Source organism: Pyrus communis, chromosome 9 (assembly GCF_963583255.1).
Source record: "Pyrus communis chromosome 9, drPyrComm1.1, whole genome shotgun sequence".
Classification (NCBI taxonomy): domain Eukaryota; kingdom Viridiplantae; phylum Streptophyta; class Magnoliopsida; order Rosales; family Rosaceae; genus Pyrus; species Pyrus communis.
In genome coordinates, this window is record NC_084811.1 from 4,455,591 (window position 1) to 4,470,794 (window position 15,204).

General features: G+C 38.7%; 3 protein-coding genes across 9 annotated transcripts; all 3 read left to right on the forward strand.

Moving 5' to 3' along the window:
- The first annotated feature begins 391 nt into the window (after positions 1 to 391).
- LOC137745878 (uncharacterized) lies at positions 392 to 2,875 on the forward strand. The gene is made up of 7 exons (XM_068485912.1): positions 392 to 1,032; positions 1,145 to 1,225; positions 1,321 to 1,398; positions 1,679 to 1,723; positions 1,807 to 1,896; positions 2,041 to 2,142; positions 2,527 to 2,875. The coding sequence occupies exons 1-7, from the start codon at positions 400 to 402 to the stop codon at positions 2,710 to 2,712; spliced, it is 1,215 nt and encodes a 404-aa protein (XP_068342013.1). The 5' UTR covers positions 392 to 399; the 3' UTR covers positions 2,713 to 2,875.
- A 1,024-nt stretch (positions 2,876 to 3,899) lies between these two features.
- Positions 3,900 to 4,865, forward strand: LOC137744142 (high mobility group B protein 13-like). The gene is made up of 3 exons (XM_068484006.1): positions 3,900 to 4,394; positions 4,479 to 4,547; positions 4,641 to 4,865. The coding sequence occupies exons 1-3, from the start codon at positions 3,966 to 3,968 to the stop codon at positions 4,749 to 4,751; spliced, it is 609 nt and encodes a 202-aa protein (XP_068340107.1). The 5' UTR covers positions 3,900 to 3,965; the 3' UTR covers positions 4,752 to 4,865.
- Positions 4,866 to 7,650: 2,785 nt separating this feature from the next.
- LOC137745621 (phospholipid-transporting ATPase 1-like) lies at positions 7,651 to 15,204 on the forward strand. 7 transcript variants are annotated; one of them, XM_068485602.1, is made up of 11 exons: positions 7,651 to 8,210; positions 8,451 to 8,553; positions 8,700 to 8,772; positions 8,845 to 10,679; positions 11,017 to 11,356; positions 11,599 to 12,421; positions 12,610 to 12,733; positions 12,961 to 13,180; positions 13,509 to 13,967; positions 14,067 to 14,365; positions 14,747 to 15,204. In XM_068485602.1, the coding sequence occupies exons 4-10, from the start codon at positions 8,957 to 8,959 to the stop codon at positions 14,260 to 14,262; spliced, it is 3,885 nt and encodes a 1,294-aa protein (XP_068341703.1). In that variant the 5' UTR covers positions 7,651 to 8,210; positions 8,451 to 8,553; positions 8,700 to 8,772; positions 8,845 to 8,956; the 3' UTR covers positions 14,263 to 14,365; positions 14,747 to 15,204. The 7 variants fall into 7 exon arrangements, with proteins under 7 accessions (XP_068341703.1, XP_068341704.1, XP_068341700.1 ...); XM_068485603.1 differs by lacking the exon at positions 8,451 to 8,553 and having other exon boundaries at positions 7,651 to 8,227; XM_068485599.1 differs by having other exon boundaries at positions 8,700 to 10,679.

The following is a 15,204-nucleotide window of genomic DNA, read 5'->3' on the forward strand; positions in this document are numbered from 1 at the left end:
AAAGAATTACGTAGGCTAATTTAGTTTTAGAAATATTCTAACATAAAAATATTTAGATTTTGATAAATATTGAAAAATCGTTAAACTGACACCATGAAACTCGTGGAACACTACGAAAGAATATGAAACGTCTAAAAGAAAATTTTTAATTATTTTATCCTTTGGATTTAAATTTGGACGATTAGATTTTTTATTTATTTTTATAGTTAGATGTAATCATATTAGATCTTAGTAGTGGTTGGATTAAAGTGTTTTAGTCTATAAATAAGTGAAGAAAAAGAAGTGAAGAACACAAAAAACGACTTGGCGTTTCCTTACACCTTCAAAGCGACATCGTATTCACTCACACACACCTCAATACCAACTACTTCCATTGCAGTCGAGTGTTTTGAGTTAACCATGTGCGACCGTCTTCCCTCCATCCCCCTATCTTTTCCTCTCACAAAATCTCCAAAATTAGGGTTTACCAGAACCAATTGGAGCTCCCGTATCCAACCGCATCCTTACTTTTACTCGCCAAATTGCTCGAAACCATCCAATTTCACGAATTCAGAACTCGCAAACTCCAGAAATGGGAGGTCTTTGTTCCTCAGCAGAAGGGCCAGCGAGAATCCGATAGCTGATTTCGGGATTCCGGCCGATTTAGGGTTTAAGGAGAAAGGGGAGAACCTCTTCAACCTCGAAGGTGAGGCAATTGAGTCAGTAACGCGACATGGGATTGATCCCAGTGAGGAATCCAATGCTTCATTGGGTTCAGAAAATTTTCTGGAATCGGAGGGCGGTTCGGGGGAGGAGAACCGAAATCGAAAGAGTAATGGGAGCGTAAAAGAGGAGAATCGGGTCCGAATGGCGGGTGCGGACGGTGATGGGTTGGAGAAGGAGGAGAATTTGAAGCACATTGATGAAAAAGTTGAACTAAGAAAAGGGAGGCAGGTAATGAGGAGGTCCAATATTCTTGCAAAGCAAGTTATCAGTATTCAAAGTGCCCTCAGCTTGGGATTTGTCTCTCAGCTTTGGGTGAATACCAATTCAGTAAGTTATCAAACTTTCGATTTTCGTATGCTATGATAAAAAGTTCCTATCCTTTGATCATTTTGTTTCCAGTTTGTCAGTTGAACTTAGAACTATTTTCTTCTTTTCGCAGTGGATGGTAAAGTTTGTAGAAGTGAGGCGAAACTTGCTTTCGGGAGAGTTTGAACGTTTTCTTCTCGAAGATATTACCCAGGTACATTTTGCTTGGGGCACCTATATATTTCATGCCTGTACTCTATGAACATTCTTCTCTTATGGAAAAGGTATTCAATTTATTGTTCTTTGCAGGTTGGTGATGTTGTGCTTGTCGAGGACGAGAGTGTGATTGATGATGATGAATTTAAGATTGTTGGACTGGAAACGTTGGTATGTTCTGTCTCCCCGTGACATATATGTATATGCTTGATAAGAGCGTCCACTCTTGTCCCTTTCTTTCCAAATGGAGTTTATTTCTGTGTTTGTTTTCTGCATGGTTAGTTTAGTTTTCTGCATCAGTAAAGCTCAAGTAAATGTGTTCAGTGATAACTTATCTTATCAAATGCTAATTTGATCATTATATGTAGGTGTTGGGTGCATCATATACCTTGTTCAATATCTTTTAGTATCAATGTTTTACAATTTGAGTTCTTAAGTTGTGATTTGCTAGGTAGGATACCAAGTTGTAACACCAGGTCGACGAACAATTGGAAAGGTGGTACTCTATATTGCACTAATGTCTTCATACTTATTTCCTGATTCCTTAACCATGTAACTTGTTTTATGCGGCATTTCTAGGTGCGGGGATACAGTTTTAACATCAATTCAGGGGCTGTCGAATCCCTTGAACTTGATTCATTTGGGATTTCCTATATTCCATCAAGTTTGGTAGGTGAAATGAAATCTTATGGATTAATGAAACAAAGGCTAAATATTTGAAAAGTTCCTACCATTTGAACTAGATTGGCTTGCATGTCTAGGGGTTTTTTATGAACTGTTCTACTTGCAAAGCTTAATTCCAGCTAATTTTAGGTGAGTACCTATGCGCTGTTTGTTGAGGATGTTCTGGAAGTTGTGTCTGATGCCGTCATTGTGCATGAAGCTGCAGCTTCGCGCATACACAGGCTGACCAAGGTACTTCTTTTCTGCACAATAAAACTCTAGTCTTGATTTGTAGTTTGCTTTATTTGCTACCAAGTTTTATGCCTGCATATGACAGTTTACTTACCGCCATAATATACTTGCGACTAACTTTTGAGTATCACTCACTCATGTTAGATGTTTAAATTCATTTTCTTGGGCATAGACATGTTCAACCATAGAAATTTATTTTTTACTGCACTCTGGTTTCCATTTACTTTTGTTCTATAATTGTGCCGTTTGGCCCATTCGACAGCCCTATGTCAGTAATTGAGGCTTCTGAGGAAATCATGAACGGATCTAGTCCAGTGAGATTGTTTGCATGTAAATTAACAGAAACTGATGTTGGGATTTATGTGACCATATGTAAAAAAACAGGGTATCTTGGACAGCCAAAATGTTGCAAGCTCTGTAGATGATCTCGACGAATATTCCGACATTGAAAGACCCGTAAGGTCGGATAAGTATACAAGAAGAAGAAATTTTGGTGACCAGAAGTTCAATTCCAGGAAAAGCAAGACCGATGGCAATGATGATTGGGACCTTCCAATGGATTACTTCTGATCCTCATAGCGTTTTGTTGACTTCTTGTAGATATCAACCTAAAGAACCTTGTGAGTAGATTTCAACATAAAATGTTGGAATCATGCTGTTTTAGTCATCATAGGCTTTGTACATGTTCATATTTCGATTCAAACACAATTTATCTGAAAATCACAGTCTAACACGTATACACATCTTATTGGAAATATAAAAAAAGGAGCATACGCATATCAAACAATGATTTGTCTACAAGTAGAAATAGCGTACTTAACGGAGAGACATGCTTCCTCCCTTGGCCCTCCTCTCTCTTACATAACCTCCCTGTATTTTGGTTAATTCAGCTCCACTTGTGACAACTTTCTTATTGAACGGTCCTACAGTCCCGACCGCTTTGTTATTGGACGACCCTACAAAACCAACCACTTATCTTCCTTGTGATCAACTGATTAGTAGAAATTCAAACTGATCATTTTTTTTAACAATCGATATTATCTAAAGAAATGTGTTTAGCCTCACAATAATACGGTTAAAATTCATCTTTGCGTGAGAATCGAACTTAAGACTTATCATTTACCAGGGAAGATGAATATCACTAGACTGTAGTAATAAGTGGTTAAACTGATCATTTAAAATATTCAACCTTAGCAATTTACAGATTGAACAATTAAAGAGATTTTTCAATGAGTCCGGAACATAAAGCAGTACACTGCATGTTATTATATAATTGAAACGACACTTGAAAACAAAAAAAACTTCACTCCAATTACATAATGACATGTGGTGTACTTTCTATTGCATCGAAAATTTCTCGGACCAGTCAAACTGTGATTATTACTCTTGAAATCCGTGACATGGAGAAAATCCTTAATGAGGGCTGTGATTATTACTTTGCAAACTCCTCTATTTCTTCTGATGACAAAATTACCCTCCGTATGGGCCATATCCATATTACTGTTGAAACAGTTAATTTTACCGCCTTCTATATAATTACGCGTCATTATGTGGTAGGACCTAATGAGCGTGCGGGTCCCGCCATGAGCGTGTGTTTCGTAATTGATTGCCACGCAATCATATCCTGATAAAATAATAAATTATTTATATATAAACCTTCTGAACGCAAATTAAAAATGTAGCCGTTAGCACCTAACGCCTCCCCACTTTCAAATTCAAACAAACTCTCTCTCTCTCTCTCTCTCTCTACAATTCCCTTTTTTCTCTCTCTCAAATATAACAACCTGAACTGCCATAGCATCTTTCACACATCCACCAAAGCAATGCACACGCTTCAATCTTCCGTCGCCGGAATCGCCGGGAACCAGATTGTTCGGCCTAAAAGTGGCCGGACGCCGCTCCAGCCGAAGAACACTCCGGTGACTCCGACGAACTCCGATCTCAAAATCAAGCCGGTTCACCAATGGATTGGCGTTGTCGATGATTCAAATAAGGAGAACCCTCCGATGTATGCGACTCCGGTGAAGATTGAGGCGATGGAAGTGTCGCTGGCGGAGGAGCTGAGCGCGATCCGGAAGAAGACGGAGAGGATGAAATCGGACAGAGAGAAGACGGAGAAGATGCTTAAGGAGAAGGATATGGTGATGGAAATACAGATGAAGGAGCTCGAAAACAGAGGGCAGATTCAGAAGATGCTCGAGACCGAGCTCGATCGGATTTACCGATTGAACCAACTCCATGTTCAATCAATTGTAAGCTACGATTTAACTTCAAATGCTTTTCCATTCCCTTTTATGTTCCTTAATTTTTATTTAGCTTTGAGTGTTTTGGAGCAGAGAGTATCGCCGATTCGATCGCTCAGGGAGAAGGAGGAAGAAAAGAAGGCCGATGAATCGCCATGGCAGGTGAATCGCAATCTCCATTTTCCTTAATCTTCCATCAGATTTGAAATTAATTGTGTTTTTTGTTTAATTTATTTTGATTATTTTGTTGATCAGGGAGTGGAGGTGGAAGCGGAGGAGGATATGGAGGAATCTGTGGATGAAAACTCACCGCAGAAGCCGGAGAGTTGTGCTGCTTCCAATTCCGAAATTGTTACAGGAAAATGAAAAGTGATATTTTTCAAGATTTTTGCTCTGTGAAGTTTATAAGATTTTCCTCAAATTGTAGTGGCATTTGAAAAGATTTTGAGAAAGAGAATAATATAATATCTCATTATGTTTCATGTTCTCGTTTAGTAATTACAATACGAGTTTTCATTGAAAACGAAATAATTATCCAACTGCTTCTAAATAATTTGTTTAAATGTTTTAAACGAAATACATGACATCTAATTAGGATAAAAACCTTAGTATGACATTTGAACTAATTGGATAGTTGGCCAGTTTCACAATGGAATTAGACAACTTCATATATACAAGTGCCATTTTTTTGTGTGAAAGTGGTGTGACTAGTCAAACTGCCTTATTTAACTTTAGCTGGTTATGCCTAGCTATCCAAAATTTTCTCCTCAAATTTACATTATTGGTCACATGTTAAACTCAAGCGATACCACATATTAAACGATGCATTGAGAGTATGAATTTTGCTTCAATGTAGGATTGTTAGGCACATTGCATGGTTTTTCGTTTTTGTTTTTTCTTGGAAAGCTGGATATATTAACTAGGGCCAAAAAGCTAATATTACAACGAAAGCCCACAACGAGGCAAGCAACCAAAAAACAAAACCGGGAGTACAAGAGGAAGAAAAACCCGACACTAAAAGGAAGTAATTAGCGTCACTCCTTGCACAACTAAACAAAATTAATGTGGGCAGGCACATTGCATAGTTTTAACATTTGTTTCTTGTCTTGTTGGTAACTATGGCACAACTTGACAAGGGTATTATGGGAACCACATATCTTATTCTCCAAAACGACAAGACCAAAAGCAGCAAACATTTGCTCGGGGAAACGTCGTCCTTAAATTTGAAGGTAAGTACCACTACACATGTATGTCGGTGCCTGACACAAGTGGGACTGAGCGGGAATCCCACGCAACAATTATGTCTGCAGGACAATCTCGGCCGCACGATTTGACTCATTGAGCAGATGATCAACCCATCAACGCATCAACGGCTGAAAAATCACACAGGCTTTACACGTCATTGTGTATCCGACGGGTTAGGGGTATATTTGGAACAGAAGTCCAGACCGTACCGCGTGAGGGACAAACAGACAGAGTGGTCCGAGTTCCAGTCGATTACTCGTCACGCAATCCAAAGGTTAAGGGGTTGGGATACATCTGGAAGCAAAATGCAGTCGTCCATACGTACCACCGTCGTACCTACGTCAGTGGGTTCGGCGCCCACAAACTCATGAAACTGTTGAAACCACGACGGAAAGGTTGAAAGAAATGTTAAAGAGATTCTTTTAAAAGTATAATTTATAAATTTTTTTTTATTTTATGTTTGTGACATGAAGTTTTATATTATTGACATGATAATTAATGTGAAATTATGAAGTAACAAAGAATTTATAGAGAGAATCTTATTTTAAAAGTATCTTTTTTGTTTTTGGGAACATCTGTGTAGTATTTCTCAAGGCTACTACGCATATTCCAAATGAAAAGAAAACGCATGACGGAAAAGGCTATGATTATAAAACTCGAAATATGAAATTAAAATGATATTGTTTTTGGGAACAGTATATAAACCTGAGCACAAACATTTTACCCGTAAATGAGAAGAGTAAAGAATGAGTATGAATTTAATTTTTCCTTGGACGTCAGTCTATTTTCTTATTTTTTAAGAATTGAATTAAATATTATAACGCAAAACGACAATATTCTTATTCCATATTTATTAGCAACCATAGGAGAAAAAATTACATTAGGTGTTGGGAAGACTTACAAAGAGATTTCAATTTCTCCGTAACCACCATCGTGTGATTTGTCAACGCTAACAAACGAACTCAGAATGTGAACTACACGGTTGCAATTCGCCCACAACCACTAAATAATATTACTATTGCTTGATTTCTTTTTAAAAAGAAAAAGATGAAAATTATAACAAGGTGTGCTTGAAGTTAAGTATTATACAGAAAATTAGATAGAGCAACCAACATTGTCTTATCTTTCGGTTGAGTGTGTTTGTTGCTTAACTTGCTTTCTTCGTTTGGTAAGGGAATAGGGAGGTGAATCATGATCAAGAAAATACACCTTTACTTGTGGAGAAATTATTATATCTTGCACAAAATCCGACACAGATTTTGGAAAATTGCAATTGAGGAAATAGAATGAGTCATTGGATTATGCTTAACACCTAAGATTAAGTGCATTAATCAGGTTTAGGTCTCAATCTTATCAGTTGGCATAATCCTTTTTAAGATATATTCTTTTACAAGAAAGGTAATTACAAATTTACTAGATTTAAGGGGCAAAATATGTGTCCAATGCGTATAAGTGTCGAGAATACGGTTCGATACACCAAGTGTCATAATATAAACGATTAATATTTTTTTAAGTATTCAACCATTTGTATTATTACTCTTGATGTACAGAGCCGCGTTCTCGGCACACTAACATGTCCCATCTATTGACATGTGGCCTTACCCACAAAGTTTGTTGTCCCTAGTGCATCAGTTGCACTAAAGACTTGTGTGTGCGAGAGATCAAAGTTGCGTGAACAGAGCAGGCTAAAAAAAGAGGAAAACTAACGAAAAGTTCAAAAAGCTTTAGTTTTAATGAAAAATGACAAATAAAGGTATAGTGAATAGTACTAGAGAAAGGTAAAAATATAATTTTTCGTTAAAAGTGAACAATATCAGAAATATTTCGTTAAAATTCGAAAAAAAAAACTAAAGTGTGAAAATTACTACAGCCGAAACCACTTTGATGAAATAAGTATAGTCCTAGGGGGGCTACAGCTAAAATCAAATGAACCACAATTTGACAATAATGCCCCCAGGTAATTACCATATAATAAAAATAATAATAAATAAAGCGAGCCCAATTAAACAGAACGTTGGCTGGCGAAAAGCTCAGGTACAGATTCGACAAGACGGGGAAGGAAGAGTCCGTCAGTAGTGACCGTGTAACGCCCCAAGATTCGTGCTTTACCGCTCATCTCTCTCTCTTCCCTCCCTCATTCTTTCTCTCTCCTCCGCCTGCGATATTCTCGCCATTTTCATGCCGCCCACCTACCAACTCCTCCTTCGCTCCAATTCGACACGTCCCAAAACCCCCCCCTCGTCTCGCTCCTCCTCCTCCCGATACACCCCAAACAAAACTGAATCGCTCTCCTAAATCTCGTTTTCTCATCGAACCCTGAGTTTTTTCTTTTGCCGATCCGGTCCAAGAGAATTTCTTGAAAAAAATAATTGGATTAAAAAAAGAAAAAAACTGAGGGTGAGATCATTGCCTGATCTGCTTTGACACCTGCCAATTTTCCCTTTTCGTGTTTACGCTGTGATATTTCGTATTCAGTGCATTGAATGACATCTGAAACTCCTGCTCGCTCACTCAGTCTTCTCGTTTCGCCAATTCCGAGACGATAAAGCTCCCGTCTTTTGTCTGTATTCGGATTCAGAGGTACGTCGCTTTTCTGGGTAATTTTTATTTTTGGGTTTTCAATTTTCTGTTTTTTCGGTACGAGAATATTGCAGAATTTCTTGGCACATTTTGGTGTATGTGGTTTCTGAGTTGATTGGGAATTCTGGGTATTTCTCTGATTTGGGTTTTGATTTTCGGGATTTAAAAGGGTTGTGGGGGCAGTGATTCAGATTGTTCATCAACTGTGTTATCTTGTCCGTCTTTCGTTTTTGTTTTTAGCTTTGGCATTGCTTTCTTGGGGATCTGTGGAAGTCTGTTGCTATTTGAGCTATTTGGGTTTTCTGTGGGCCTCTTGGTTCTCCCTCCCGGCGATCAAAGGGTGGTCTGTTTCTGATCTGAATGCAATTTTTCTTCTTTTTGTTTTTTGTTACATCCCTGCATTTCTGAAATTCTGAAGTGTATTTGTATGCAATGCGTGTTCTAGTTGATGTCACTGAGCTACATTATCGTTTTTTATTCGGTTTGCAGGAGCTTCAATCTCACATTGTATTGTGTGGAATTTGAAAACATTGCAAACCCACCATTAGTTTTGGGGTCAGAGGTATTTATGAATTCTTGGTTTTTGATTAAGTGGTGCTGGAATTCTTCGGGTTGATTTGGTGTTTGCCTGTAGCTGGATTTGGGAAATGGGATTTCTGGATTTAGAGGCTGTGTTTGTTCATGGTGGTTAGAAGTGGGGTGAAGTGTATATGTAATTCTCCAATGATCACATTGGAGAATTATGGATGAATTCTGAGCAGCCCTTGCTGTCTTCATCTGATTCTCCATCAGCGTCGCTGGTTCCCTCCCCTTCTCTCACTAAGAACCTTGTCCGTATCTGCTCCAATGCTTCATTTTCATCTTCCAGTCTTGACAACAGTGACGATGCTCAAAGAGATTTATCTGAAGTGAAGGACGAGGTTGCTGTTTCTGGTTGCTCTGAGAGACCCTTAGAGAGTTTTACTACTCCTGCAGGTCCATCCAGTTCTCGGTTTTTGCCGCAGTCTCCTTTGGAAAACCCCACGCGGGATAGAAGACGCCTGGTGTCGTGGGGTACCATGGAACTGCAAAATGAAAATAGAAATTCAGGAACTCTTGAAATCTCCCAGGGTTCATCTAGGGTTCAGGAAAAGTTGTCTCAGAGGATCCGTCACAAAATTGTGCAGTTCGATGATAACTTGCTGCACGATGACAATCCAAGGTTGATCTATATTAACGATCCGAAGAGGACAAATGACAAGTATGAGTTCACTGGGAATGAGATTCGAACTAGCAAGTACACCATCATTACCTTCTTGCCCAAGAATCTTTTCATTCAGTTTCATCGGGTTGCTTATTTGTATTTTCTAGCAATTGCTGCCCTCAACCAGCTTCCACCTCTTGCAGTCTTTGGAAGAACAGTGTCTCTTTTTCCCCTTCTGTTTGTGCTCTTGGTCACAGCTATCAAAGATGGCTATGAAGATTGGCGGAGACATAGATCAGACAGGAATGAGAATAACCGGGAGGCTCTGGTGTTTCAATCTGGCCAATTTCGACCGAAGAAATGGAAACATATTCAAGTGGGTGAGGTTCTGAAGATTTGTGCCGATGACACAATTCCTTGTGACGTGGTCTTGTTAGGGACAAGCGATCCTAGTGGAGTTGCCTACATTCAAACAATGAATTTGGATGGTGAGTCGAACTTGAAAACAAGGTATGCTCGGCAGGAAACAACTTCAACAGTATGTGACGGGTGTACATTTTCAGGGCTCATCAGATGTGAACAACCTAATAGGAACATCTATGAGTTCACTGCCAACATGGAGTTTAATGGGCATAAATTTCCCCTGAGCCAATCAAATATAGTTTTGCGTGGTTGCCAGCTGAAGAACACAGACTGGGCAGTTGGTGTCGCGGTATATGCTGGACAGGAAACCAAGGCAATGCTGAATAGTGCAGCTTCTCCTTCCAAGAGAAGCAAACTGGAAAGCTACATGAACAGGGAAACTCTTTGGCTATCGATTTTCCTTTTTGTTATGTGTGCAGTTGTGGCCACTGGCATGGGCCTGTGGCTCATTCGCCATAAAGGTCAGATTGATACCTTGGCTTATTACCGGAAAAGATACTACTCATATGGGAATGTGAATGGAAAAACCTATAGATTTTATGGGATACCTATGGAGATCTTTTTCTCCTTTTTGAGTTCTATCATAGTTTTCCAGATCATGATACCAATCTCTCTGTATATTACAATGGAGTTGGTTCGATTGGGCCAGTCCTATTTCATGATTGAAGACAGGCATATGTTTGACAGTAGCTCTGGCTCAAGGTTCCAGTGCAGATCTTTGAATATCAATGAGGATTTGGGTCAAATACGATATATTTTTTCAGACAAAACGGGGACACTTACCGAGAACAAAATGGAATTCCGAAGAGCAAGCATATTTGGGAGGAATTTTGGGACATCTTTGCAGGAAGCAAATGTTGCAGGTATAACATGGCACTCTTTCCTTTTAGTTACTGAAAACAGTTTTTATTTCCTGGACATTGTATGTGTCCTTCCTCCTTTCTCCTCCTTTTCATCTCTCTCTCCCCTCTGTTTGTTTAGTTATGAAAAAAGAGAAAACATAAAACAAACACATTACTGATGTGCTCTTAGTGTATGCTAGTGTTTGAAGCAGTGTTTTCCTTTTTAAAATTGTTATTCAGAGGAAAACTGTTTCAAATTTCTTTCAATTGTCTGCTTTCTGAAAGTAGATGATACTTTCATAAAGCATATCCAGATTTCCTTTTTGTACAAGCACTCATTTTATGTGATATTTGGCAGGAATAGGTTTAGGTAGAAAGAGATGGAAGCTCAAAAGCGAAATTTCTGTAGATAATGAGCTCATGGAGTTGTTGTACAAAGACCTAAGTGGAGATGACAGGATTGCTGCGCATGAGTTTTTCCTTACATTGGCTGCTTGCAACACTGTGGTTCCTATTGTCAGTAATGGTACATCTTCCAGTTGCGGAAAAAGTGAATTGGATGATGTAGAAACTATTGACTATCAGGGGGAATCTCCTGATGAGCAAGCATTAGTTTCTGCAGCCTCTGCATATGGATATACACTTTTTGAGCGCACATCTGGGCATATTGTTATGGATGTCAATGGTGAGAAACTAAGGTAGAAAGTCACTCACTCCTACTTCTATTTTCTTTTTGCACCTTTCTTTGTTCTTAGCTGTCCATTGTACATCATTATGAATTTATTATATGTAACATTGTATGTTTGAATCATGTTAATGACAACGTCAGTTGTATTTGAGTGTGCTATAGCTGCAGTACCTTAACATCCTTCTATGTTTTTTTCTTACTGTTTTTCATTCTTTATTTTTATATTTTTAATTTATTTGTATGTGGATCTAGGTTGGATGTATTGGGTCTTCATGAGTTTGATAGCATGCGAAAAAGGATGTCCGTTGTTATCAGATTTCCAAACAATAGTGTAAAGGTGTTGGTGAAAGGTGCTGATACTACAATGCTCAGCACTTTAGCAAATGACTCTGAAAGGGATGATCATGTGACACGTTTAACTCAGAACCATCTGAGTGAATATTCGTCAGAAGGTTTACGTACTCTTGTAGTTGCTTCCAGGGATCTTACAGATGAAGAACTTGAGCAGTGGCAAAGCATGTATGAAGATGCAAGTACCTCATTGACTGATCGGTCCTCGAAATTACGTCAAACAGCAGGTCTCATAGAATGCAACTTAAAGCTTCTTGGGGCAACTGCAATTGAGGATAAGCTACAAGATGGTGTGCCAGAAGCTATCGAGTCCCTCCGGCAAGCAGGAATCAAGGTTTGGGTTCTGACTGGAGATAAGCAAGAGACAGCTATTTCGATTGGTATATCATGCAAACTCTTGACAGCAGACATGCAACAAATTATTATAAATGGAACTTCTAAGGATGAATGCCGAAATCTTTTGGCTGATTCCATGGAAAAATATGGTGTAAAATCATCCAATAAAATTGACCCGAGATTCAAACTGAAAAAAAATGCTGAAAATGGCTATCTTGAGATACCTGGCAATGCAAAGACATCCAGTGTGCCCCAATGGAATGGAGGGAAGGAAGAAGGAAAGATGAATGCACCATTAGCACTCATAATAGATGGGACCAGTTTGGTATACATTCTGGAGAAAGATCTGGAGTCAGAGGCAAGCCCCTTTCCAGATCTGGAGTCAGAGGCAAGCCCCTTTCCATCTATTGAACAATTTGCTTGCAGTTTGATATGCCTTTTTGTTTTGCTGTTTGTTTATAAGTGGCTGATTGCTTGCTTTCGTTCTAAACAGTTTTATAGCTTTACACATAATACTTTTGAATTGAATTCACATTATGGTGAAGATTAACTTGGTAATTTCTTTTCTTTCCACAGCTATTCAACCTTGCCACTTCCTGTAGTGTTGTGTTATGCTGTCGTGTTGCACCTTTGCAGAAAGCTGGAATTGTTGATCTAATTAAGACCCGTACTGATGATATGACACTGGCTATAGGTGATGGTAAGTTAAAACATTGATAGTTATGTTATGATTTGCCTGTTTGGGAGGGGTGGGATCCACATTGGCTTGATTTTTTTCTTATGCAATCCTGCATGACACTGGATGCAAAACCAAGTCATATTCTGAGTCTACTGTTTCTTATCCATGTGCAACCTGTTGTCCTATACTACGCTTTATTTTGTGTGAAGTTCTCTAAATTTTTCTTCTGATCACTGATATTTCTTTAGGAGCAAATGATGTTTCAATGATCCAAACGGCTGATGTTGGAGTTGGAATTTGCGGTCAGGAAGGGCGTCAAGCTGTGATGGCATCAGACTTTGCTATGGGGCAGTTTCGGTTTTTAAAAAGATTACTTCTGGTGCATGGGCACTGGAATTATCAGCGTGTTGGCTATTTGGTTCTGTACAACTTCTACCGCAATGCAGTTTTTGTAATGATGCTATTTTGGTATGCCTTGTTCTTTGGTTTATTTTCATGGAAGCTTTCTGCGCTTGCATCATACCCAAATGTGATGGATGACCATGAAGTTGAACATTTGTGTGACTAAATTATCTTAAGTTTAGTTACATAGCAAAACACTCTTTGAAGATCAAAGTCCAATATAAGTTGTTACAATAAAATCTAATATAGATCTTTCATTGTGCATTCAAATCATTAATACATTATGTATTGCACATCAAAAGCTCTTTTGAGCCAAAGGATCATTTCTATTTGATGTTGCATGATGCACCATTTAATGATGCTGATTGTTTTATTCTTTTCCGTTGATGTGCAGGTATATATTAGGCACTGCTTTTTCAACAACTTCTGCATTAACAGATTGGAGTAGTGTTTTCTATTCTGTGATTTATACTTCACTCCCTACAATTGTTGTTGGTATACTGGACAAAGACTTGAGCCACAGGACACTGTTACAATATCCGAAACTCTATGGTGCGGGCCATAGACACGAGGCGTACAATTTACATCTCTTCTGGATCACAATGCTTGACACCCTATGGCAGAGTCTTGTTCTCTTCTATGTACCCCTCTTCACGTATAAGGATAGCTCAATAGACATATGGAGCATGGGCAGTTTATGGACAATAGCTGTTGTTGTTCTTGTCAACATACATTTGGCAATGGACATCCATCGTTGGGTATTAATCACACATATTGCAGTATGGGGTTCAATAATCATCACATATGCCTGTATGATGGTATTGGATTCTATACCTGTTTTTCCTAATTACTGGTTAGATTCGTTGACTTCTGCTTTTCTTTTTCTGTTTTGAAATGTATAATGCTTTATTACGTTAAGCTGATTCTCCCCCACATTTTCTTTTGGGTGCAGGACTATATACCATTTGGCAAAGTCTCCCACATATTGGATTGCCATTTTGCTTATAACAGTTGTCGCGTTGCTCCCTCGCTTTGTGTTCAAAGTTGTATATCATATTTTTTGGCCTTCAGATATCCAGATAGCTGCTGAGATTTTAAATAGACAACGTAAACATTTGAGCTCAAAGCAAGATGACAGTTCAAGTTAATATGTATTACAGGCTTCGAGACAAATGTTCATTCTGAGATGGCTTCCCTTGTGTTTGTCCATCGTGCAGCCTTCCAGTGGAATGAGGTTATAAAATATCAAAGGTGAGCCTTTTTTAAAGATGCATAATATATTGTTGATGGAGCATTCTTCTAAACAATTTGCATGGCTAGGTACCCTAGTTGAAAATATAGTATGAGAGTAATACAGGTTACACATATTTTGGTAGTTAATTACTTTGGATTTTGGTTACAATTCTGTTCGTCAGTACTGGTTTATTCCATTATTTGGTATTTTGGGAGGAAATTTAGTGTCAGACATATTCATGTGCAATGAGTTGATGTCCTTGTGTCCAAACGAATGAACGTTGTGTTTTATAACAGCTTGTTATCATACATGTAAAATCCCAATCATATCACACTGGGTTTAATTAGACGCAACTGTCTCCTAAGCCTATGCAATGTTTCTATCCTCTTGTTCCGCAGATGAGTTGCTTTAGCTGACTACACGCGAAAAGAACCATAAGTATTTGACAACAGAACGGAGTATCCCATCAAAAGATAAGAAGAGAGGAAGGTGGATGGTCCAGGCCAAAGGAGCGTGCTTGGCGGATACAGAAAACTTGTTTGGCCAACTATAGTCCGGAAGGGGAATCAGATGGAAGAAGAAGAAAGAAAGCCCGAGTTGCAGAATCTCAAGCAATTCGTCGAATACTATTAGATGTCGTCGGGCATTGACAATAGCGAAAAAAATAACATGGTTGCGTTCATAGGTTTGTCAAGATGTAGTGCATAGAGAGGGGAGACCTAGTAGGTTTGTGTAGAGGTCAGATCTGGCATTTTCCTTTTACAGTTCACTTATAAAATTAAGAAAAAGAAGAAAACTACATGTTATTTCATCCTTTGATGTGGAGCATATGTGGCTGCTTAACTTCATACGTAGG